We start from the raw sequence: 24,205 nt of genomic DNA on the forward strand, positions 1-24,205 counted from the left end.
AGGCTACATAAGTTGGACGACCAGTGGGAAAGGGAACCCTACACCGTACTTCAGTCTGGCCACGACAACCCAAAGGTGTGCGTAATCACCAAGGACGGAGGAGAAACCACTAGTGTCGTCTCCAGAGACCACTTCAAAAGGTGCCCCGAGCAACTCCGTAGTGCAGAAGAGGATCAGAGCGACCTTGAACCCGCAGAGGACAAGGAAGAAATGATCAGCACCGTTCTCGGAGAGTTCCCTCAGTCCTGGACTCGAATAAATGATGCCATAGTGGTACCTGTCCTGCATTTCCTGCAACCGGCCCAGCAACAACCAACACCAGAGCTGGAAGGTGAAGAGGAGCAAGCAGTTCCAGAGACAGAAGAGCCTGTACCAGCAGCCCAGGAGAGTCAACCCTCTGCTGACAGTGAGCCTGCCATGCCTGCGGTAAGCCAAAGGACCCGCAGACAGCTGCCTGCCCTACCTGTACACCCAGCTGGTAGCTGTACCCCTAACGCTAGTGGGGAAAGCCAGGTTGGTCCACCACCAGACAGTGGGCTACGTAGGTCAACCAGGAGCACAAAGGGGCAGATACCCGCTCGCTGGAGAATATAGGGTGCACTAAGATTGTAAATGACCCTGTTGCCAAATGTTGAATTGTTTGCCAAGTCACATGCATGTTTGGTAATTCTGTGTTTCAGTTTCTTGCAGCTACCGTAAGGACTCAAAGGTTATGGACTTTTTATAACCGGGACCTTGTATGGACTGCGTTCGGAGCCTAACCAAGGAATGAACTAAGACTGTAAAGGACCTGGGGTAGGACAGACCCCCACCTGGTTAAGGCTCCCCGTTGCGTTGGTGATATGGACACCCGGTCACAGGCCACACTGTGACCTTAAGAACTCAATTTGTGCGTCATCTGTCTATTAATGTTTTATGGTTATGCATATTGTCTTTGTTTACTGTTTAGTCCCGGAGTACTAAATTTCACTAGGGGGGAATGTGTCACCCTGGCCTGGATGCCACAAGTGTAATTAAAGCTGTGTCTGAGAGCAAGGGGGAGGTTTTCTAGTCAGGGGAACATTAGCATGCAATGCCTCCTGTCTCAGGCCAGTAGGGGGAGCAGGCTGCCCCTATAAAAGCTGGTGCTGGGGGCAGGGTTAGAGAGAACTTGATGGCCTGTCTCAGCACTGAGACGTGTCCCGGAGCAGAGCAGGGACAGACAGTTGCACTGCACCTAAGAGGATGTGTGGCAGGAGGAGAGCCACAAGCCAGAGACAAGAGGCGAAGAGAGCCTGTCTTGGCAGAAAGAGGACTTAATTTACCAGACTTTGGTGTCTGAGGCTGGAAGGATTCCACATCCTCCAGCAGAGAACCAGTCCGCAAGGGACTGTATATTCCTTGGCCTAAGAAGCCTGGAGGCCCTGCCACAACCGAAGGGACCAGTAAAGCCGTACAAGGCTGGGAGCAGAAAGGAACCCACGTCGCAGGCCATACAGGCGAGAATACACGGAAAGCTCGGAAACGTGGGCTGTTACCCTATAACGAGGAGATAGCCAGAAGGAGCGCAGAAAGCACGGTAGGCCTACACCCTCACCCTGACCAGGGCCAATTTCCCCGTTGCTCTCAGACATCCAGGTCCCCTCCTAGCTGGGACTGTTTATGGGTCAGTTTACCTGTTTCAGTAAAGACCCTGGACTGCAACCTATTGTCTGTGTGCTCCTTCGCGCCTCCAGCACTACCGGTACTGGGACTCTCACCACCATCACTCCCACCATCCACTACACTGCCCTGGGGCTGCACTCTTCCCATGGGGAGTCACACCATCTCAGCTGCACACCTCATCAGCCCCAGCGGTCTGCCTTGCAGCGGCGGTACCTAATGACCGCAAATCCACGGGTGGCGTAGTCGGACATTATCAATAGCACATAACGGACTACCACTGGCCTGACCACCCTGAGCCACGGAACCGGGTTGCCACTACTACTCCCACCGTTTCCCTAATTGCCCGGATCCGAGTGCCCCACGGCCCAGGGGGCGAGTCATCTATGCCTCTCAAACACTCTGCCGAGCGTGCTGTTTAGCTGCCTAGTTTATGCTCTTTTAGAAGCTGCTTTGAACTGCTGCTCTTGCAAATAATCAGACAAAATGTACAAACACTTCCGGGTCTGAGCATGGGGAGGAGAGCAGAGAAGCTGACATGGCAGGGCAGAGCGTCTGTAAACACTTCACTATAAATATGTAACCCCCTGCTTTATCCACTGCAAGGACACCAGTGAGATCAGAGCAGGGCAGGGTGCAATAAAGCGGACCAACGCGTTTTACACTAACAACTTTATCGCATCTGCGATCTTTAGAGCAGAATCCACATCATCCAGAATCCTCCCTCCTTGTCACATTTCCAGTATTGGTTGTATCCATCCAATGATGAGGGTATTAGTCACGCTGAGACCAGTAATTCCACAAGTAATCACTGCCACGGGCGTAACCACCGCAGTTGCAGAGGTCGTGACCAGGCCCGTGTGGGTGGGGTCCCACCAACGCCATCACAAACTTCAACTGGATGTGCGTCCTCGGAGGGTTACAGATGATCTGGATTCTGCTCTTGAGATCATAGCTGGAGTAAAGTTGTATTTTATTGGTCTGTAAATAACGTTTGACGGTGGATTCTTGCTAGAGCAGCAGTTCAAAGTAACTTCTAAAAGAGCATGAACTGCGCAGGTAAAACAGCGCTTATGGCGTTTCAGAGAGAAGGAAGCAAAATACAGTAATGGAGCATATTACAAAGACTCCTAACTTTACAAAGGCTGATCAATAATTTAAATACAACAAAAAAAGTTTACTCTTTAAAAGTTTATCTGCTCATACCTCTGAATTTATCAAACAACTAATGTGTATGGGGTCACCAGACTTTCACTAAAAAGGCAAGAGCCCAATCTGGTCTTTCAGCAGGAGATGAGCCTCGCTCAGTGGAGTCTGCAGGAGGCAGAGGAGTCTGAGATGAGAGGTGTACCCATGAGCATATTCTGGCTCCAGATAACTCCAGAGTTTTACAGAGATGTAATACATCACCGATAGACTCGTGATGGATTCTGCTATACCGCTGACATTGTGGCATTTCTACCTGATGCCGTGTATAGTCCAATCTGCTCTAATAGAGAGTAACCCACTGTTTTTGATATAAAGTTTCTCTACTCTTACAGTAAAGAAGTTTTCCACTTTAAGGAAATGGACCCCAAACGCTTTTATATTCCTAAAATATCAAACATGGCAGGTGCTCACCCTCCCCAGGTCCTGCACCAGCTCTCCGCCACTGCATTGCTGCTTTTGGGTCTTGATGATTTGGCTGCAGTGGTGACGTTCCATTGACATTGCGCATTGCTGCTGCAGACAATCACTATGCTCAGCAGCTCATGCCTTCTACCTCCACTGAATCACTGAGCTCAGTGATTGGCTACAGTGGTGATACATACTACAACAACATGATGTCACCTCCTCAGTCAAAATAATTCGAGCAGCGTTGGGAAGCCAGCGATGGACCCAGGGAGGGTGAATTTGTTATTTTAAGTATATAATAGTGTTTGGAGTCCACTGTCATGAAAGTGGAAAATCCCTTTAAAACTCATGTGAAGATATTCAAGGTAATCCCCTGTCGATCACTGTGCACTGGCAGGCGGGTTTTACAGAGCTTTACATATGCAAATCCGACACCTCTTGCAACAAGCAGGAGGGAGGGGGCTGAAAAGCAGGGAGTAAGACTCCTCACAGCAGCTGTGAGTGGCCCATCCCCTGACCATGTGCTCCCTTTGTTTAAGAAACATAATTCAACAGCGAGCTATGGGAAGACGATACGTCTCAGTGATACACAAAATAGATTTTTGGAAACCTAAAAGAATGGAGAATCTCACCATTCCTTTCACCGCCCAGCAAGCAAAGGTAGGGAAATACGCGACACAGCCTTTCAGAAGCCCCTAGGGCCACTGTGTTTGGTCTCCACGTATAGCAGGGGCCCAGATGGATCTGATGACACCAGAACCGGCTTCCTAGGATCGTCCAGTAAGGAGGTATAACCCATCTTAGTTTTGGGGAATCTGTAGCTGGGAGAGAACCGGGGTGGAGACTTGGGCTTTTACAGGGGGCAGTAGGGGGAGTGACCCAGAGAGTTTGAAGGTCTCTGTAGCTAGAGCCTATTGTCTTTTTCCTGGGAGGTCGTGACATCAAGATGTGTGGGAAAAGTCCATCCACCAAGTGAGGGCCCACAACCTCCCATGAGGCAGCCCTCCCCCACAAGCCAGGCCTTTCCACCTACACTGGCAATTGACTCTTAAGTTCTGCTTATACTTGTTGTACCCGGCTATTGTATTTGTAACTCTGACCACTGTGTATGTATAACCCTTATGTATATAGTATATTGTTTACTGTGCCCTTACGGCCATTAAATATATAATTTAACCTTGGGCTGTTCTTTTATCTCGATCCACAAACCTTACGTCTGTTGTTCGTTCCAACGAACACGCTACCGAGCTGGTTTCTAGCCCGATATAAGTCTGTTATATCAAATAGAAACTGGTGCGAGCTCTACCAGGCCAACAAGGCTCTGCTTCACTGGAACCAGTGAAAGAGCCTCTCAGCCTGTCAGGGGGTGTGAGCGAGTGTGGTGCCACGTCAGTGATTGAGTGGACCACCTTTGCTCACTACCTGGAGCCTCTCTGTGTGGACAGGGGGTGACTGTGTAGAACTGTACCAATCTGACCTTACGTGTTTTTTGAGGGGGGTACGGAATGTCACTTTGGTGCAAAGGGTAGATCCATACCACGTGCTCCGTCTGGCATAGTATGACGTCAGGCGGGTGGCAGGGTGTGGATCCATCACAAGAGGCGGCAACAGCGAGATTCTTCGGGGTCTCCCTGCTGCTGCCATTTCTTCACATTGGTGGCAAACGGTGGGATCGAGATAATAGGGGGGTGTGAGTGTGCAACGCATATTCACAGACATTAAGGACTGCCAGTAGAAGCTTTTGCTGCTGGGGTCTTAAGATCAGTTCATCACTAGATAGTCAGAGTGCAAATACTGTAAGGTATGTGGGTGCATCAGGTTGCAGTTCGGTGTCAGTGACCGTAGAGTGCAAGGATGGCCAGTGGCAACAGGGCCCGAACCAAGGAGGTGGCCGATGCTATGGCTGGTGATGAGGAGGTGGAAGATGAGTTCGCTCTAAGAAAAGGGGAGCCCATCCTAGGCACCCCAGAGAGAGAGTCACCAGCGGTCGGCCCCACAGGGGACCGCCCACCATCTGACCTCCCACTCAGGCAGACAGGCTTGGAGGACCTTGTGCAAGCTGCCTTTGACCGTCTCATGGTTGGGGACAAGGCAACCTATGAGGCCCTCACAGTCGCAGTGGAATGTCGCGAGGCAGCCGCCGCCGCAGCAGAACGTCAGCGGGAGATTAATCAAGTCGGATGTGATAAGGCCTTAGAGTGTTGCCAGCCGGCAGGCTGCAACAGTTCGTCCTGTGAGGGTGTCACAGAGGTGACAGACAGGGGGCAAACAGCTGCGGAGGAGGAGCATGCCATGGAGGGCGGGGCAGTCCCAGGAGAGGTAGGGCTCCCAGGTAAGGCCGCATGGCAGGGTTGACCCACAACCGGGATGTCAGAGGGCCAGAGTAGTCCGTTTAGACCGGAGACTTGGTCCGAAGCGGAGGAGAAGTGGGCGCTACCCGCGGTCCCAGCGGCCGTGGCCGCTGTCAGGCGCAGTGGTGGCACCCGGGCCCCAAGGGCCCCTCGGGAGTCCGACGGCTTCTCCCCTACCGACCAAGTGGCTGCCAGGTCAGACGGAGGCCAGGAGACAGGTCCCGGGGAACTGACAGAAGACGTGGCAGTTTTGTCTATTCTGACCACATCCAGTCAGGGGTTTCAGGCGGCGTTAGAGACTGACGACAGCCTGAAAGCTCTTAAGGAGCAGGCGGCAGAGCCTCCCTCGGACTCAGACCTCGAGCGGGTGGTCTGGGACCAAGGACGGCTGTACCGGGTAACGGTCTAGTGAGGTTCACCGGAGGTGTGGCCCAGGGACCGACAGTTAGTGGTACCCTATACATTCAGGGTGGAGTTGTTACAGGTGGCGCACGAGATTCCGATGGCCGGACATTTAGGGGTCCATAAGACCAAGGCCAGGTTAGCCCAGCATTTCTACTGGCCAAGGATGGGGGCCAAGGTGGCTGCCTACTGCCTGTCGTGTGACACCTGTCAGAGGGTGGGGAAGGCAGGGCTGCGCCCCAAAGCCCCACTGGTAACTCTGCCCATCATTGAAGAGCCTTTCAGGAGGGTGGCTGAGGATTTGATTGGCCACTCCCAGCAGCTCCGGGAAACGCTTCATACTGACGGTAGTAGACTATGCCACTCGGTACCCAGAAGCGGTAGCCTTGTCGTCCATTTGGGCCGACAAGGTGGCCAACGCCTTACTGGGTATTTTCCCCAGAGTGAGTTTGCCCCAGTTCATGTCACAGCTGATGGAGTCCCTCTGTAAGCAAATACAGGTGCAACATCTGGTGACCAGCCCCTACTACCCACAGACCAACGGCCTGTGCGAACAGTTCAATGGCACCCTGAAGCAGATGCTTAAGATGTTGGTCGACTCCCATGGGTGCGACTAGTAGCGGTACCTCCCACACCTGCTATTTGCCTACCGGGAGGTTGCACAGGCCTCAACAGGGTCCTACCCCTTTGAGCTCCTGTACAGTCGGCGTGCACGGGTCTCTCTGGCTCTGGTAAAGGAGGTCTGGGAAGGGGACTTAGAAACCCCTGGAGTGTCGGTCATCGAATATGTCATGCGCTTCCGTGACAAAATGCAGGCCTTGGCACAGCTGGTGCACGACCTTATGACGCGAGCCCAGGCCGACCAGAAGCGATGGTGCGACCAGAATGATTGTGAGAGGACCTACCAGGTGGGTCAAAAGGTGTGGGTACTGGTCCCCGTACCCCAGTACAAGCTTCAGGTGGCCTGGGAAGGCCCGTACCTTGTGTACCAGCAGCTCAATGCCTTGACGTACCTGGTCACCCTGGAACACGCCCGGGGAAGGCGAAAGGCTTTCCACTTGAACATGATGAGGCACATCATGAGCGGGAGACCTGTGCCCTTCCCATGTGGGAGAGGCGGAGACCCTCCCAGACATGCTCTCCCAGGCTAGGGTGGATGGAAACATCAAGGACGTGGAGGTTTGCCGCCAGCTGTTGTCAGACAAACGGTCCCAGCTGTGATCAACCCTGCACCCCTTCCGGGATTTGTCCAGCAATGAGCTCGGAAGGACAAAGTCGGTCTTCCATCATGTGGACACCGGGGATCACCCCCCAATCTGGCGTTCAGCATATCAAGTCTCCCTGGAAGTGCAGCAGCACATGCGGCAGGAGATTGACGAGATGCTGAAGCTGGGGGTCATCCAACCCTCCAGCAGAGCTAGGGCCTCGCCTGTGATCCTCATTCCAAAGAAGGACGGGACAACCCAGTTCTGCGTGGACTACCAGGGGCTCAACGCTGTCATAGTCACTGATGCATACCCAATGCCGCGCGTCGATGACCTGCTCGATCAGTTGGCCGGGGCCAAGTACCTGACCATCATGGATCTGAGCCGGGGATATTGGCAGATTTCCCTGACCCCCGAGCCATGGGAACGCTTTGCCTTTATCACCCCATTCGGACTGTACGAGTCCACAGTGATGCCATTCGGCATGAAGAATGCCACTTTTCAGCGGATGGTTAACACGCTGCTCAAGGGATTCGAAGGGTACGCGGATGACACTGCCATCTTCAGTCCCACCTGGGAGGATCACCTAGAGCATCTGGCGCAGGTGCTCAGGTGGATCCAACGGGCAGGCTTGACCATTAAGCAGGAAAAGTGGCAGCTGGGTATGAGGTCCCCTACCCGGGACACCGGGTAGGTGGAGGAGTTCTGAAGCCAGAGCCAGGGAAAGTTGATGCCATCGCATCCTGGCCCACTCCCAGGACCAAGAAACAGGTGACGTCCTTCCTGGGCACCGCCGAGTACTATAGAAGGTTCATCCCTCACTATAGTAGCCTGACGAAGCCCCTGACAGACCTCACTAAGAAGAAGCTGCCCTCCGCAGTCGATTGGACAAACGACTGTGAGACGGCTTTCCGAGCGCTGAAGACCGCCCTTTCTAGCTCCCCGGTACTACAGGCAGCCGATTTCATGCAGCCTTTGTAGTGCAGACCGACGCCAGTGACTTTGGCCTCGGTACTGTGCTCAGCCAGGTCAACACTACGGGCCAGGAACACCCCGTTTTGTACCTCAGCCGGAAGCTCCTGCTGAGGGAGGTAGCCTATTCTACGATGGAGAAGGAATGTCTGGCAATTGTGTGGGCCCTGCAGCATCTGCAGCCATACTTGTACGAACGCCAATTCCCCATTGAAACAGACCACAACCCCCTCAGCTGGTTACACACCGTATCCGGGACGAATGGGAGGCTGCTACGCTGGAGCCTCGCACTCCAGCAGTACAACTTCGCCATTCACCACAAAAAGGGCCGCGAATGTGGCGCCCCTGAGGGTTCGACCGCCACAGGGATGCTGCACTTCTCTAATGGAGTGTAGTGTTCCTCCTCTGAGGTAAGAACAGCGTGATGGTCAGGACCCTTCCTTCACATCCAACACCACACTTCTCCACCAGAGGGGGCTAGAATGCACTAGGTGCTGCCCTCCTGGTTACAGGGAGACTGGGGAACCAAGAGTTAGGGGAACCAGTTAGTGGGCGAGGGTGGAGGACTTACAATTTAGTGACACTGTAAATTTAATATTTAATAAAAAGCCATTTTGGTTCTTGGTCCTTGTTAGTCAAGTTTACTGGCTGTCATGTACTGTGATCTCCTACCCTGAAAGTGGATCCTGTGTGGTCCTGCAGGGGATGGAGACACGGCCCTAGTCCCCAGGCCTTGGGACGATGGGCAGGCGGGAGATAAGGAATATCTCAGCCCGGTCGAGGACCATGACCAAGAAGGCCCGGAGCTTTAGAGTGTGGCTCCATCGCAAATGGGTCCCGGGGAGGATGCAGACGGAGCGGTGTACGCAATCTGTCCTCGCCAACCTGATATATTCAGGGGGAGTCCGGCTGCAAGAGGGGAACCGGCCCCCAACACCCGACCTTGCTACTCCATGTCCTGGTCGGGAAAGCCCGGTAGGCCCTGAGGATCCCACCAGGTAACGGAAGGAGCGGAGCTGCCACCCGTGCCCTTGTTCTGAGAGGAGCTCAGAGGGAGACCCGGCCTTTCTACACACACAGACAGGAAAGGATACGGTCTGTAGTTCAGGAACACTCTGGTGGGGGGTCCTGGTCGAATGCTGGACTTGCTCAGAGGTAGTCGGACCCCCGTCCCTGGTGACCGCAAGACTCCACGGGGAGCTGGGAGTCGCCTTCCTGCTGCCATCTCTGATGTGAGTAAAGCCTTGGAAGTTCACCCCTATGGCCTCCGGACTGTTTATTCAGCACCACACCGCACGACGCGGCGCCCGTACTCCTCTACTACTACCCCTGTCATCCTGTCTCTCTGCCCTGAGGCCTTGCTCCGCCTGTGGGGAGTAGTAATAACTTTGGCAGCCATGACACCATGCCGCAGCGGCGCTGGTGGCCTTCACCAGGTGCCACAGGAGGCGTAGTCGGAATCAGCAACTCAACCCGGATAAGCCCACAACACCATTTTAAATGTGACGGCCCTGGGCACGGAGCGGGTTCGGGCCACGGCTGCACCCCATCTCTACAACATCTGGACCCGTCTCCGAGTCCCCATCATCCCACGGCGAGTGCTTCGAGGCGTCACAGCGAACATGGCAATGCAGACGGCTTATCCCGACAAGGGGAAGTTGCGGATGGGCATGCGGGGGAAAACCGAGTGGTGCTGCCCCCTAGCACCCTCTAAAGGGGGAGGTGTGAAGATATTCAACGTAATCCCCTGTCAATCACTGTGCACTGGCAGGCAGGTTTTACAGAGCTCTACATATGCAAATCCGACACCTCTTGCAGCAAGCAGAAGGGAGGGGGCTGAGAAGCAGGCAGTGAGATCCCTCACAGCAGCTGTGAGTGGCACAGGATGGCCCATCCCTGGACCATGTGCTCCCTTTGTTTAAGAAACATAATTCAACAGCTAGATATGGGAAGACGATATGTCACAGTGATACACAAAATAGATTTTTGGAAACCTAAAAGAATGGAGAATCTCACCATTCCTTTCTTCACCGCCCAGCAAACAAGGATAGGGAAATACACGGCACAGCCTTTCAGAAGCCCTAGGGCCACTGTGTTTGGACTCCATGTGTAGCAGGAGCCCGGCTGGATCCGATGACACCAGAACCGGCTCCCTAGGATCGTCTAGTAAAGAGGTATAGTCCATCTTAGTTTTGGGGAATCTGAAGCTGGGAGAGAACCGGGGTGGAGACTTGGGCTTTTTCAGGGGGCAGTAGGGGGAGTGACCCAGAGAGTTTAAAGGTCTCTGTAGCTACTGTATATCCTATTGTCTTTTTCCTGGGAGGTCGTGACATCAAGACATGTGGAAAAAGTCCATCCACCAAGTGAGGGCCCACAGCCTCCCATGTGGCAGCCCTCCCCCACAAGCCAGGCCTTTCCACCTACACTGGTAATTGACTCTTAAGTTCTGCTTATACTTGTTGTACCCGGCTATTGTATTTGTAACTCTGACCACCGTGTATGTATAACCCTTATGTATATAGTATATTGTTTACTGTGCCCTTACGGCGATTAAATATATAATTGAACCTTGGGCTGTTCTTTTATCTCGATCCACGAACCCTACGTCTGTTGTTCGGCTCAACGAACACGCTACCAGGCTGGTTTCTAGCCCGATATAAGTTCGTTATACCAAATAGAAACTGGTGCCAGCTCTACCAGGCCGACAAGGCTCTGCTTCACTGGAGCCAGTGAAAGAGCCTCTCAGCCTGTCAGGGGGTGTGAGCGAGTGTGGTGCCACGTCAGTGACTGAGTGGACCACCTTTGCTCACTCACTGGTGTCTTTCTGTACCGGTGTGGACAGGGGGTGTCAGTGCAGAACTGTACCAATCTGACCTTACGCGTCCTTGAGGGGGCCTGCGGAACGTCACTTTGGTGCAAAGGGTAGATCCATATCACGTGCTCCGTCTGGCGTAGTGTGATGTCAGGCTGGTGGCGGGGTGTGGATCCATCACAAGAGGCAGCAACATTGAGATTCTGCGGGGGTCTCCCTGCTGCCATTTCTTCACAGCTCAGAACCACCTGCACGCTCCCATGTATGTACTCATCGCCATGCTGTCTGCTGTAAACATCTGCAGCGCCACCTCCATAGTGCCAAAGATGCTCCTCGGGTTCCTCTTCCATCAGAACCTCATCACACTGGCTGAATGTTTAATTCAGATGTTCTTCATTTACTTCATCATCCTGCTGGACTGTAATATTCTGCTGCTGATGGCGCTGGATCGATATATTGCCATCTGTAAGCCGCTGCGTTATCCCAGTATAATGACCAAGAAGAACTTGGTCCTCCTGACTCTCGCAGCAGTAGTACGCGGCGTAGCCTTTGTAAGCCCTGTGATCATCCTAGCTTCACAGGTGGATTACTGCAGGTCAAACATCATCCGCCATTTTGCTTGTGAGCATATGGCACTGCTAAGTTTAGCTTGTAGTAATATCGCCAAAAATAAATTGGTGGGGTTGAGACTGAAAGTCTTCTCCACTGCACTTGACATAAGCTTTCTAAGAGGTGCAGAGGAAGCTTTTCACATTGCACTTAGTTACATGTTTGGGGTTCCCGTCGGGGCTTGCATCCAAACCCCCCCCCCCCCACAAAACGTGATTCGGGCGTATGCACCGACAGGGCCATAGATTTTAATGGTGCCAGTACAGCGAACGTGTGCTCTGCTGTGCATCATTTTCGGGAGTATACGTCTACTGGAGGCAGACACTCAGATGCAGTCCGCTGTGTCTGAGCGTCTGCCGGCACCATTATAGTCTAGGGCCCTGTTGGTGCATAAGTCAGAATCCCATTTTGAGGGCTGGTTTGGACGCAAGCCACAGACGGGAACCACAACCATGTAATTAAACGCAATGTGGGAAGACCCATTCGGCAAGATCTCCTCCAGTGCTCAGAGACACAAGTCCTTACACACATGTGAGACACACATCGTGGTCGTCTACTTCTCCAGACTTTCATCATCTATTGTCTACAGGGTGTCTCGATCAGTGTCTCAAGATACACACAACCTTCTCAGCGCCATCTACCTGCTCATTCCTGCCCTGGTCAATCCACTGATCTATGGTCTAAGGACCGCCGAGATCAGACATCGCTTACTAAAAGCGTCCATCCAGATCAACATTGGGTTTTGCCAAATAGAAATATTTATTTTGGAACGGTTGGATATTATCAACGCTAAAAGGGCTGGAGATGGCAGAAAACTGGAAAGTTTAGCGCTGGTATTATAACGGAAATACACAGACCAGATTGAGGTCTAACAAAGGGACCTCTTTCAGCCAACATGCTCCAGGGTTGATACGTCTATGTAAGAACAGTTCAGACTTGTCAGCCACTTATGTTGTGTGATGGCTCCTTACATAGTTTGGTCCAGAAATACTAGGCCAGAGACCGAATCTTCATGATTTCAGCTCTGCAGGCCGCTATTTTGTATTTAAAATGAAACAAGGGAGATACAGTTGAAGTGGAGACTTTCAGGTTTAATTAATGAGGTTGAGTAGAAATCTCCTGTGAAACATTTAGGAATTTCAGCCATTTCCTACAAAGCCTCCTCATTTCAGGGGCTCAGAAGTAATTGGACAAATTAACTTTCTCATAAATAAAATAACCATATTTAACCCTTTGTAGAAAATCCTTTGCGGCAATGACGTCCTATAGTCTGGAGGCCATGGCCGTCACCATCGCTGGTCTCCTCCGGTGTGAGGCTTTGCAGCAATGACGTCCTGTAATCTGGAGGCCATGGCTGTCACCATCGCTGGTTTCCTCCGGTGTGAGGCTTTGCAGCAATGACGTCCTCAAATCTGGAGGCCATGGACGTCACCATTGCTGGTCTCCTCCGGTGTGAGGCTTTGCAGCAATGACGTCCTCAAATCTGGAGGCCATGGACGTCACCATTGCTGGTCTCCTCTGGTGTGAGGCTTTGCAGCAATGACGTCCTGAAGTCTGGAAGCCATGGCCGTCACTATCGCTGGTCTCCTCCGGTGTGAATCTTTGAAACAATGACAGCCTGAAGTCTGAGGCCATGGCCATCACCATTACTGGTCTCCTCCGGTGTGGGGCTTTGCAGCAATGACGGCCTGAAGTCTGGGGCCATGGCCATCACCATCGCTAGTCTCCTCCGGTGTGAGGCTTTGCAGCAATGACAGCCTGAAGTCTGGAGGCCATGGACGTCACGATCGCTGGTGTCCTCCTCTGTGAGGCTTTGCCGCCTTTACTCCAGTGACTTCAGTTCTCGCTTGTTTGTGGCTCTTTCTGCCTTCAGTTGTGTCTTCAGCCTGTGAAATGCGGCTCGATGGGCTGAGATCTGGTGAGGACTCGGCCATTGCAGAAAATTCCACTTCTTTGTTTTCGCAGGATGTTCTGGTTCATCGTCTGTCTGTCCTGTGAAGCGCCGTCCAATCAATCTCTCTGCATTTGGTTGAATCTGAGCAGAAAGTCTCACCCTGTACACAGAATTCATCCGGCTGCTTCTGTCTTCAGTCACATCATCAATAAACACTAGTGACCTGGTGAATGGTAGCCATGCATGCCCGCGCCATCATACCGTCTCCACAATGTGTTACACAGGATGTGCCGAGGATCAAGAGCCGCTCCCATCATTCTGATGCAGGTTGATCTTAGTTTTGCTTTTCCTGACCTTGGTGGCTTCTTTAGATGTTTTTGGTAAAGTCTAATCCGGCCTATTTTCCGGCTGATTAATGGTTTGTACCTTGTGGTGAACCCTTTTGTATTTGCGCTCATGAAGTCTTCTCTTTATGGTAGACTTGGATACTAAGACACTGACTTCCTTGAGAGTGGTCTTCACTTGTGAAGGGGTTTTTCTTCACCATGGAAAGAATTCTGCGATCATCCACCACTGTTGTCTTTTGTGGATGTCCGGGCCTTTTTGAGCTCCCAAGCTCACCAGCCACTCTTTCTTTGCAGAATGTACCAAACTGTGATTTGGCCATTCCTAACATTTCTGCTTTTTCTCTGATGGATTTCTCCTTTTTATCAGTCTGATGATTGTCTGTTTCTCTTCCATTGAGAGCTACTCTGACCGCATGTTGTGGGTTCACAGCAACAGCTTCCAAATGCAAATGTCCCACCTCGAATCAGTTCCAAACCTTTTGCCTGCTTAATCGATGATGGATTAACGAGGGAACAGCCCATGCTGCCCATTAAAGAGCTTTTGAGATAATTGTCCAATTACCTTTGGTCCTTTTAAAAAGAAGCAGCTCCATATTAAAGAGCTATAATTCCTAAACCCTTCCTCCAATTAGGATGTGAATCCCCTCAAATTAAAGCTGAGAGTCGGCACTTTAAGCCCAGAATGATTATAGAACTGGATCTTGAATATGTTTTGGTAAATGGGTAAAATTTAGGGAGTTGAAGCACCATCCACCGGCTCCATTTCACCATTGTGGTCGAAAGTTGCTCAAGTTTTCTTGGACCAAAACAGCAGAGCTACATTGTGGAAGTCTCTCTGTACTCTATATACAGTGGTGGCCAAAAGTATTGGCACCCCTGCAATTCTGTCAGATAATACTCAGTTTCTTCCTGAAAATGATTGCAATCACAAATGCTTTGGTATTATTCTCTTCATTTAATTTGTCTTCAATGAAAAAAAACACAAAAAGAATTGTCCTAAAGCCAAATTGGATATAATTCCACACCAAACCTAAAAAAGAGGGTGGACAAAAGTATTGGCACCCTTTGAAAAATCCTGTGATGCTTCTGTAATTGGTGTAATTAACAGCACCTGTAACTTACCTGTGGCACCTAACAGGTGTTGGCAATAACTAAATCACACTTGCAGCCAGTTAACATGGATTAAAGTTGCCTCAACCTCTGTCCTGTGTCCTTGTGTGACCACATTGAGCATGGAGAAAAGAAAGAAGAGCAAAGAACTGTCTGAGGACTTGAGAAACCAAATTGTGAGGAAGATTGAGCAATCTCAAGGCTACAAGTCCATCTCCAAAGACCTGAATGTTCCTGTGTCTTCCGTGCGCAGTGTCACCAAGAAGTGTAAAGCCCATGGCACTGTGGCTAACCTCCCTAGATGTGGACGGAAAAGAGAAATTGACGATAGATTTCAACGCAAGATTGTGCGGATGGTGGATAAAGAACCTCGACTAACATCCAAACAAGTTCAAGCTGCCCTGCAGTCCGAGGGTACAACAGTGTCAACCCGTACTATCCGTCGGCGTCTGAATGAAAAGGGACTGTATGGTAGGATACCCAGGAAGACCCCGCTTCTTACCCCGACACATAAAAAAGCCAGGCTGGAGTTTGCCAAAACTTACCTGAGAAAGCCTAAAACGTTTTGGAAGAATGTTCTCTGGTCAGATGAGACAAAAGTAGATGGGAAAAAGCATCAGCATAGAGTGTACAGGAAAAAAAAAGAGGCTTTCAAAGAAAAGAACACGGTCCCTACAGTCAAACATGGCGGAGGTTCCCTGATGTTTTGGGGTTGCTTTGCTGCCTCTGGCACTGGACTGCTTGACCGTGTGCATGGCATTATGAAGTCTGAAGACTACCAACAATTTTTGCAGCATAATGTAGGGCCCAGTGTGAGAAAGCTGGGTCTCCCTCAGAGGTCATGGGTCTTCCAGCAGGACAATGACCCAAAACACACTTCCAAAAGAACTCTAAAATGATTTGAGAGAAAGCACTGGAGACTTCTAAGGTGGCCAGCAATGAGTCCAGACCTGAATCCCATAGAACACCTGTGGAGAGATCTCAAAATGGTAGTTTGGAGAAGGCAACCTTCAAATATCAGGGACCTGGAGCAGTTTGCCAAAGAAGAATGGTCTACAATTCCAGCAGAGCATTGTAAGAAACTCATTGATGGTTACCGGAAGCGGTTGTTCCCAGTTATTTTGGCGAAAGGTTGTGCAACTAAGTATTAGGCTGAGGGTGCCAATACTTTTGTCTGGCCCTTTTTTGGAGTTTTGTGTGAAATGATCAATGATTTGATTTTTGCTTCATTCTCTTTTGTGTTTTTTCCTTGCAAGCAAATTAAATGAAGAGAATAAGACCAAAGAATTTGTGATTGCAAGAAACTGAGTATTATCTGACAGAATTGCAGGGGTGCCAATACTTTTGGCCACCACTGTAGAAGAGAACTTGTGATGAAATTTTCCCCTATTAAATTTGTAGCTACATACTTCATTGGTTCTTCGGGAGTCTGTAGACAAGTGCCGTATAATTTGTTGTACTTCACATGCAATATTTTCTTTTCTCCCAGTGAGGGAACTACAATTGTTAATCATGTCGCATGCTGCCTTCAGACTCCTTAAAATGCTTACAAAAGACAAAAAATATATCTCATACCCTACCACCATTATATAGAAATGTAAAGCAAAGTTGCATATTAAATATAGGGTACTTAGTGAACTATTTTTGATCAAAAAAAGTATACAAGCCGTACCACCTTGTCGCTGGTGGGACGGCTTGTATACTTTTATTGATCAAAAATAGTTCACTAAGTACCCTATATTTAATATGCAACTTTGCTTTACATTTCTATATAATGGTGGTAGGGTATGAGATATATTTTTTGTCTTTTGTAGGTTTTGTTTCATTAAAATGTTTGTAAACTATAAACTATTTTCTTGCAGGACCACCACAGGGGAAATAAAGTATTACACAGTGCCCATCAGCCACATCAATGGCTCTTTTGTATACCATAGAACAGGTTGTGGTTTTTTTTTTTAGAGCACAAGACAAAACCTCTCAACTCTGCCAAAGAGAAGCGGAACAGAGAACCCTCATCTAATAACTCCGAATTCCCTAACAAGGTATATAAAAATGGAGTTTCGTAACTAGACATCCCGAAGAACGAACAGATCTCCTGTGTCTTAAAATTTCCCTTCTGTATCTTCTCCAAATCTGTAAAAAATCCACTCAGGGAAGAAACGACTTTGCTAATGTCACAATCCCGCGGGAGAAGTCTCTGCATATAAACTGGTTATCGTCTTTGTTTTCTCAGATCAGTCGTCAGATCATCAAGATTCAATGTCTGAACTATGACCCTCGCAGGTAGGTCACTTTGCCCATGTCGTACACTCACAGAAACAAAGTATGGGGGGGGGGGGGGATAGAAAATTCTTTTAAGTTTTTAAACATTTTTTTTTCTATAATGTATCATTTTTCAAAAATTTTTGCATTCTATTTTTTTACTTTCTAGTCATATGTTGAGTTTGTGAAGTCTCGGGAGATACAATCAGTGGTTGAATCCGCAAACATATATCCCTAAATCATTAGGAAAATATCGATGTTCATCAGAATGATCAGTCACCTCTCTCTTACAGAGGAAAACGGATCTAGATGAATCGACCTCGACGCTCCCTCTCATACGGCCATACATACGATGTGCGGTGGAGAAGTCATAATATTTCTCCGCCTTCATGTCACATGTATTGTTTCCTAGAACCGAGCCAGATAGGATTATTGAAGTATGAAAAACGTGAAAGTTAGTGAAATAAGTGGAAATGTTTTAAAAAAAAAAAAAAAAGAGTTAAAAATAAAAGATGCAACAGAAATGAACAAAACGCAACAGTGTCTGCTTTACTCTAACAAAAAGGCCCACAGCCTGAAGAAAGGGGCAGAAGAACAATTCTGGGAATGTTATCCCCATAAATTAATTATATTAAGAAGATATTCTGTAAAAACACAAAATAATAGGATAAAATCATAGGCCCCCAATTCACCATTTGAGAAGTTGTTTTTGGGGGGGTTTTTTTAAGCCACTTTCCTTTTTTGGTCTTTTGGTGTGAGATGCTATTTTTTGTTGCCAAATAAATCAAAATGGAACAAAGTTTAAAAAAAAAAAAAAAAAAAAAAAATGGGCTTCCCGCCTTGAAGAGTTTTTGTGACTTTTGCACGCTCGATAAAAAATTGTGCCAAAAAAAATGGGTGTATTCAAAAAAATACACCAGGAGGATACTGGAGTGAAGTTAAGGCCAAATTTTATGACTTTTTAAAATGTGGCGATTGATGAAACATCTGGAATGGCTAGACTCCATCCACAAAGCAATAAAACGTGAGCACACATGAAACTGACTGAAGGAAAGGCACATAGAATGTATTTGGTGCAAAAAAAAACAAACAAAACAAAACTAGACACACATAGAATGCAAAACAAAACAAAAGTAGACAAAAGAAAACCAGAAGCAAAGGCAATGAAGAATTGGGGCCATAGGGTGGGAGTCACGATATTTGAGAGTTTAAATGTAACATATAAAGAAGTAGATTGGCGTGTCCCGCACAGTATAACAAAACTGCTGTTTTTTCTTTCTTTACATGGTGGAGAGGTATACAAAGAACAATAAAAGCACCGTGAGAAAGCGCTCTCTGCGTGAAACGGCCGTCGCCTGCTGACCCGCTGTTCATACTACGTGGCGAGCGCTAATCTACTTTTTGATATATCAGTGAGATATTCCAGACAACTTTAATTACCGTAGCTCATGCATACAAGTGGCTTGCGAAAGTATTCACTCCCCTGGCATGTTTTCGTGTTTTGCTACCTCACAACATAGAATTTCACTGGTTTTTTTTGAGGGCTTGCATCAGTTCATGTAAAGCACATGCCGGCAACTGTGAACATTTGCTTCACAATAAAAAAGAAAAACAAACAATAGGACAAAAATAACTGAAATATTCAGTGTGCATAACTATTCACCCCGCCCCCCCCCTAAAGTCAGTACTCTGTAGAGCCTCCTTTTGCGGCTGTAAGTCGCTTTGGACAAGTCTCTATGAGCTTTCCACATCTGGTCACTGGGATTTTTGCCCGTTCCTCAAGACAAAACTGCTCCAGCTCCTTCAAGTTCGATGGTTTCCTCTGGTGAACAGCGATCTTCACATCGGACCACAGATTCTCCATTGGACTAAGGTCTGGGCTTTGATTAGGCGACTCCAACAAAACATTTACATGTTCCCTTTAAACCACTCCAGTGTTGCTTTAGCAGTAGCTTTGGGTCATTGTCTTGTTGGAAGGTGAACCTCCGTCCCAGTCTCAAATCACTGAGACTGAAACAGGTTTTACTCAAGAATATGCCTGTATTTTCCACCATCTTCCCTGTCCCATCCTCACAGCAGGACACTGTCACCACCATGTTTCACTGCGGGGATGTTGTTCTTAGGGTGATGAGCTGTGTTTGTTTGGCAGCAGACATAGCGTTTACCTTGGTGGCCAAAAAGTTCAATTTTGGTCTCCTCTAACCACAGCACCTTCCTCCATACATTTAGAGAGTCTCGCACATGTCTTTTGGCAAACCCAAAAAGAGCCTTACAATTTTTGTGTGTAAGTAAAGGCTTTTTTTGCCCACTCTTCCATTAAAGGAAACCTCTATGGAGTGTATGGCTTATTATGGTCATATGGACAGATACTCCAGTCTCTGCTTGGAGACTCTGCAGCTCCTTCAGGGTTATCTTTGGTCTCTGTGCTGCCTCTCTGATTAATGCCCTCCTTGCCTATGTTTTTCTTACAGGTGCTTGGTTCTTCTATATGTTCTTACAGCGATGGTTGACGCCACCAATAACTCTACGGCCCATGAATCTCACCAAGAATTCATCCTGTTGGGATTCCCCGGCTTTCTTAAATCTCATCACCTCTTGTTCATCTCATTCTTCCTCATCTATATCGTCATCCTAGTCACCAACAGTATGATCATTCACACGGTGCGGACGGAGAGCTCCCTGCACGCTCCCATGTATGTACTCATCGTCATGCTGTCTGCTGTAAACATCTGCAGCGCCACCTCCATAGTGCCAAAGATGCTCCTCGGGTTCCTCTTCCATCAGAATCACATCACTCTGGTTGAATGTTTAATTCAGATGTTCTTCATTTACTTCATCATCCTGCTGGACTGTAATATTCTGCTGCTGATGGCGCTGGATCGATATATTGCCATCTGTAAGCCGCTGCGTTATCCCAGTATAATGACCAAGAAGAACTTGGTCCTCCTGACTCTCGCAGCAGTACTACGCGGCGTAACCTTTGTAAGCCCTGTGATCATCCTAGCTTCACAGGTGGATTACTGCAGGTCAAACATCATCCGCCATTTTGCTTGTGAGCATATGGCACTGCTAAGTTTAGCTTGTAGTAATGTCACCAAAAATAAACTGGTGGGGTTGAGCCTGAGAGTCTTCTCCACTGCACTGGACGTAAGCTTCCTCTGCAGCTCTTACTGCAGTATCATGAGGGTAGCACTGAAGATCTCCTCCGGTGGCCAACGACACAAGTCCTTACACACATGTGGGACACACATCCTGGTCATCCTGGTGGTCTACATCTCCAGACTTTCATCATCTATTGTTTACAGGGTGTCTCGGTCAGTGTCTCAAGATACACACAACCTTCTCAGCGCCATCTACCTGCTCATTCCTGCCCTGGTCAATCCACTGATCTATGGTCTAAGGACCGCCGAGATCAGACATCGCTTACTAAAAGAGTCCTCCAGATCAACATTGGGTTTTGCAATAAAAGAAACTGATGATGACCTTTAACACTTTCAAAGCAGGAATGAATGTGTCGCATGGATTAATGTCATTCTACATCAACTAAGGAATGTGCTCCTCAGACCTGTGAGGCCATCACAACACTGGACCTGGTCACAGGACAATAAAACCTTCACACTCCTTATCTATTAACTACTAAAATATTTATAGCCAGAACTGTTTATCTCTTCCATAATAACTCTGCTTTTCATCACCTGTCTTACCTATTGCATTATTATTATTTTTTTCCCTGTGTGTCTTATTTTGTATAAATATGTGACTCTTCAGATTTTGGGTTATACTGTGCCTGATGAAGAGACCCGAGTAGTCTCAAAAGCTTGCAATTTGTTAGCCATTAAAAGGTAACTGAAAAGATGGTATCAACCACTGAGGACTCTCAAATCTAAATATTTTTGCAATAAAAGGATAGAAATTGTAGAAGGCTGGAAAAATATCAATGTGAAAGAAGAAAGATGGTGGAAAGTTTCTCTGGTTTTACGATTGCAATAGTCAGGCCAGCTCAAGGTATTACAGATATCCAAGATCCCTTTATTATGCCAGATTATTTCAGCAAAAATGCTGCAGGGCTGATCCATATACGCAACATGGCAAAGTTGTTTTTTTTTTTTTAAATCCTTTAAAATCCAAAATCTAATAGAAGTCACTACGATACAGGATTACCGGGTAAGATTGCAAATACTTAGACGACTTATCATTCAGGTCATCATCATCCCCTCAACAATCCAGTCTCATTATAGCCTCTTAATTTCATGTGATGGACCCTCACAGATCTCTAACGGTCAAATACATTGACTTTTATTTGGAATCTTATTTTTATTCTGGCAATGTTGTACTTGTGTTTTTTTTTTTTTCTTCTTCCAATAGGTAAATCATTTTTAATTTTGCTTTTGACGTAACCATATGAGGGATTGCCTTTTTTTTCGCAGGTCGAATTATAACTTTAAAATTAGTAATTTTATTTTATACTGGCAAATAAATGAACAAAAAATCCAAGTGCAGTGAAAAAGTAAAAAAAAAAATAATAATAATAGTGATTTTTTTTTTTTATTATTATTATTATTTTTGCTTTGATTTAACATGCAGTAATATAGTAAGGCTGAATAAAGACCTCGGTCCATCAAGTTCAACCTTTCTCCCCAAAATTGTGCTCCCTACACTAACTGGGACTAGGCCTCACAAACAAAAAAAATTAAAATTTAAAAACGGGTTTAATTAATTTTATATTACTCTTGTGATTCCAATAAATGATATTACTAAAATCCCTCTGCCTAAATCTGTTGATCCAGAAGAAGACAAAGACCCCATTCAGCCAAGCACAGGGGGAAAAAAATTTGTTCTTGACCCCAAGGAAAAAAGACGATCAGTCCAAGAACCCTGTAATAAAAAGGACCTGATTCTGTGATTCTCCAAAATTATTGCGCTACCAAACTCAATTTTTTTTTTTACCGCTAAAGTCACCATTTTCTGAGAGGCATAACTTTAATTTTTCAGCTGATAAAGATGTGAGAAGATTTTCATTTTGGGTTTTTTTTTTTTGGGGGGGGGGGGGGGGTACGCCGAGCTTAGATTTTGTTCATACTGTTTTGGGGGTACTTATAGGATGTGTGTGAATTTTGTCCCAAGAAAAAGCTCCCCATAGAATGAACATAAGACTGAACCAGAGCAATAATTATTACAGCGATAAGTCATTTTAGGGTTCGGAATCTCTGAAGAAGTCATTACGCTACAGTATAGACAAAAAGATGCCGGACGGCAAGAGGCCGACACTAAGAAACACAAAGTCTTCTCAGTAGCCAAATACTGGCATCAAGCTACTCAGGGAGAAAGCAGAACGAGTCAAAAAAATAAATATGGTGGTGGCCATTTCCACCAATAAAAGGTATGTTCCAAAAATCATGTGCTCATGTACTTCATTGAGGGGCAAGAGATGTCCAGAAGAAGTCTCAAGGATGGGGGGGGGGGGGGGGGGAACGACAAATTTTTCAGGCCACAACCCAAGTGACGGCTGCGCACAGCACCTTTCTGACCAGGCTCACACCTGAAGCAAAAGTGTGAAAGAAGCCCGGATTATGAACGGCCTAGGAGGTTCCCACCACCTGGGTCTGTCGGGGTAAAAGAGAATATATATATTTGTAACTTTTATACGCTTTTTTTGCTAATGTACTAACCACCATTTTGTGTCATATAACAATAAGCTTTCCTTGCTACGTATTACTCAAATCGAAACTTAAACTAAGACAGTTCCAGTGTTGCCAAGACTTATTTCAGAGAAACGAAACAAGATTATAAGCTGACGGCTGCAATATCTGCCCAGAGACTGAGATAAGGAGATGTGGACCAATCAGGAGTGGCCAGACACTGGACTTTCATGGCTTACCCGGCCCCGGACAACCCCTATCCCCTCCCCATTATGTAGTGTATTTAGGTTTGTGTATGTAGGAATAAACACAGAACATTGCTGAGAACGTTGTCTGTAGTAGTCTTTTGAGCGTGCTCTGAGTTTGAACCAGCTTGCTGTCTGACTCATTCTTTGAATGGTTGACCCATGCTCATAGCCTTAATTTGGAGTGACTGGAGGACGAGTGGAATGTCATCACGACCCCCACAAATGGCTAGCGGTGCGCCGCCCTCTCGGACCCATATCGCTGATTTCCCTGGTGGTGACCGCGGTGGCTGAATTTGAGGCCTGATCAACCTCCATCGAACACGGTAAGTTGAGATGTATTTTATATGTCTCACTTGCCTGTGTGTCAGCCGCAGCGGTTCCTGTTGGGTTGTCAGGTTGGATCTGGGTGGGTGACCGGTCGAGTGGTGAGACCTTAGGCGTCCCGCACCACGTCCTGAACCAGCAAGTGTTAAAACGAGTGACGTCGCATGCCTGCGCGTGCTCGTGTGAACACCACCTCCTCCTCCCCCGGTCACTGTACTTTTCTTAGATAGCTGCCTCCCGTAACTGATAGTCGAAGTTTCAAAGCATTCCTGAATTGTAGTGTAAGGAGGTGTTGTGCTGTCAGAATCTGTGACGAATTGAGAAGTGCTCTTCGTCTAACACAGAGACTGCTGTAAAGTCAAGGTTAGGAAACAGTGTATTGAGGTGTCTCTACACTGTCGGGTGGTGCCGTGGTAGGAAAGGAGATAGAGAGTACACCTCGATCTATCTCATCAGTGTATTGAGGTGTACTCTACACTGACGGGTGGTGCCGTAGTAGGAAAGAAGACGGATTGAGGGGTACTCGTCTTATACAGAGAAACCTCATAAGGAGGGGTTCTGCTGTCAGTCAGGGTGCCGTGGTGAGTCGTACTGTAAAGTCGCCATTCAAGGTTAGGGAAGGGATAGATTGAGGTGTACTCTCTATCTTATCAGTGTATTGAGGAGTACTCTACACTGACGAGTGGCGACCTGTCGGCTGCACCAGTGATCTGAGTCGCGACAGATCATTGCATTCTATAAGAAAATGTTGCGTATATTCAAATTTGAAAGATCT

The 24,205-nt window shown here is 47.8% G+C and overlaps 2 protein-coding genes across 2 annotated transcripts; both read left to right on the plus strand.

Moving 5' to 3' along the window:
- The first annotated feature begins 8,319 nt into the window (after window positions 1-8,319).
- On the plus strand, window positions 8,320-17,528 carry LOC141243489 (olfactory receptor 52K1-like). The gene is made up of 6 exons (XM_073668931.1): window positions 8,320-8,536; window positions 11,235-11,773; window positions 12,098-12,378; window positions 16,820-16,880; window positions 17,191-17,240; window positions 17,513-17,528. Exons 1-6 carry the CDS (start codon window positions 8,320-8,322, stop codon window positions 17,526-17,528), a joined length of 1,164 nt encoding a protein of 387 aa, XP_073525032.1.
- On the plus strand, window positions 16,917-21,866 carry LOC141248931 (olfactory receptor 52K1-like). Its single transcript, XM_073669499.1, has 3 exons — window positions 16,917-16,999; window positions 17,191-17,240; window positions 19,691-21,866. Exon 3 carries the CDS (start codon window positions 19,722-19,724, stop codon window positions 20,706-20,708), a length of 987 nt encoding a protein of 328 aa, XP_073525600.1. The 5' UTR covers window positions 16,917-16,999; window positions 17,191-17,240; window positions 19,691-19,721; the 3' UTR covers window positions 20,709-21,866.
- The last annotated feature ends 2,339 nt before the right edge of the window (window positions 21,867-24,205 follow it).

Source organism: Phyllobates terribilis, unplaced genomic scaffold (assembly GCF_046119375.1).
Source record: "Phyllobates terribilis strain yellow unplaced genomic scaffold, ASM4611937v1 Scaffold_2__4_contigs__length_985480577, whole genome shotgun sequence".
Classification (NCBI taxonomy): domain Eukaryota; kingdom Metazoa; phylum Chordata; class Amphibia; order Anura; family Dendrobatidae; genus Phyllobates; species Phyllobates terribilis.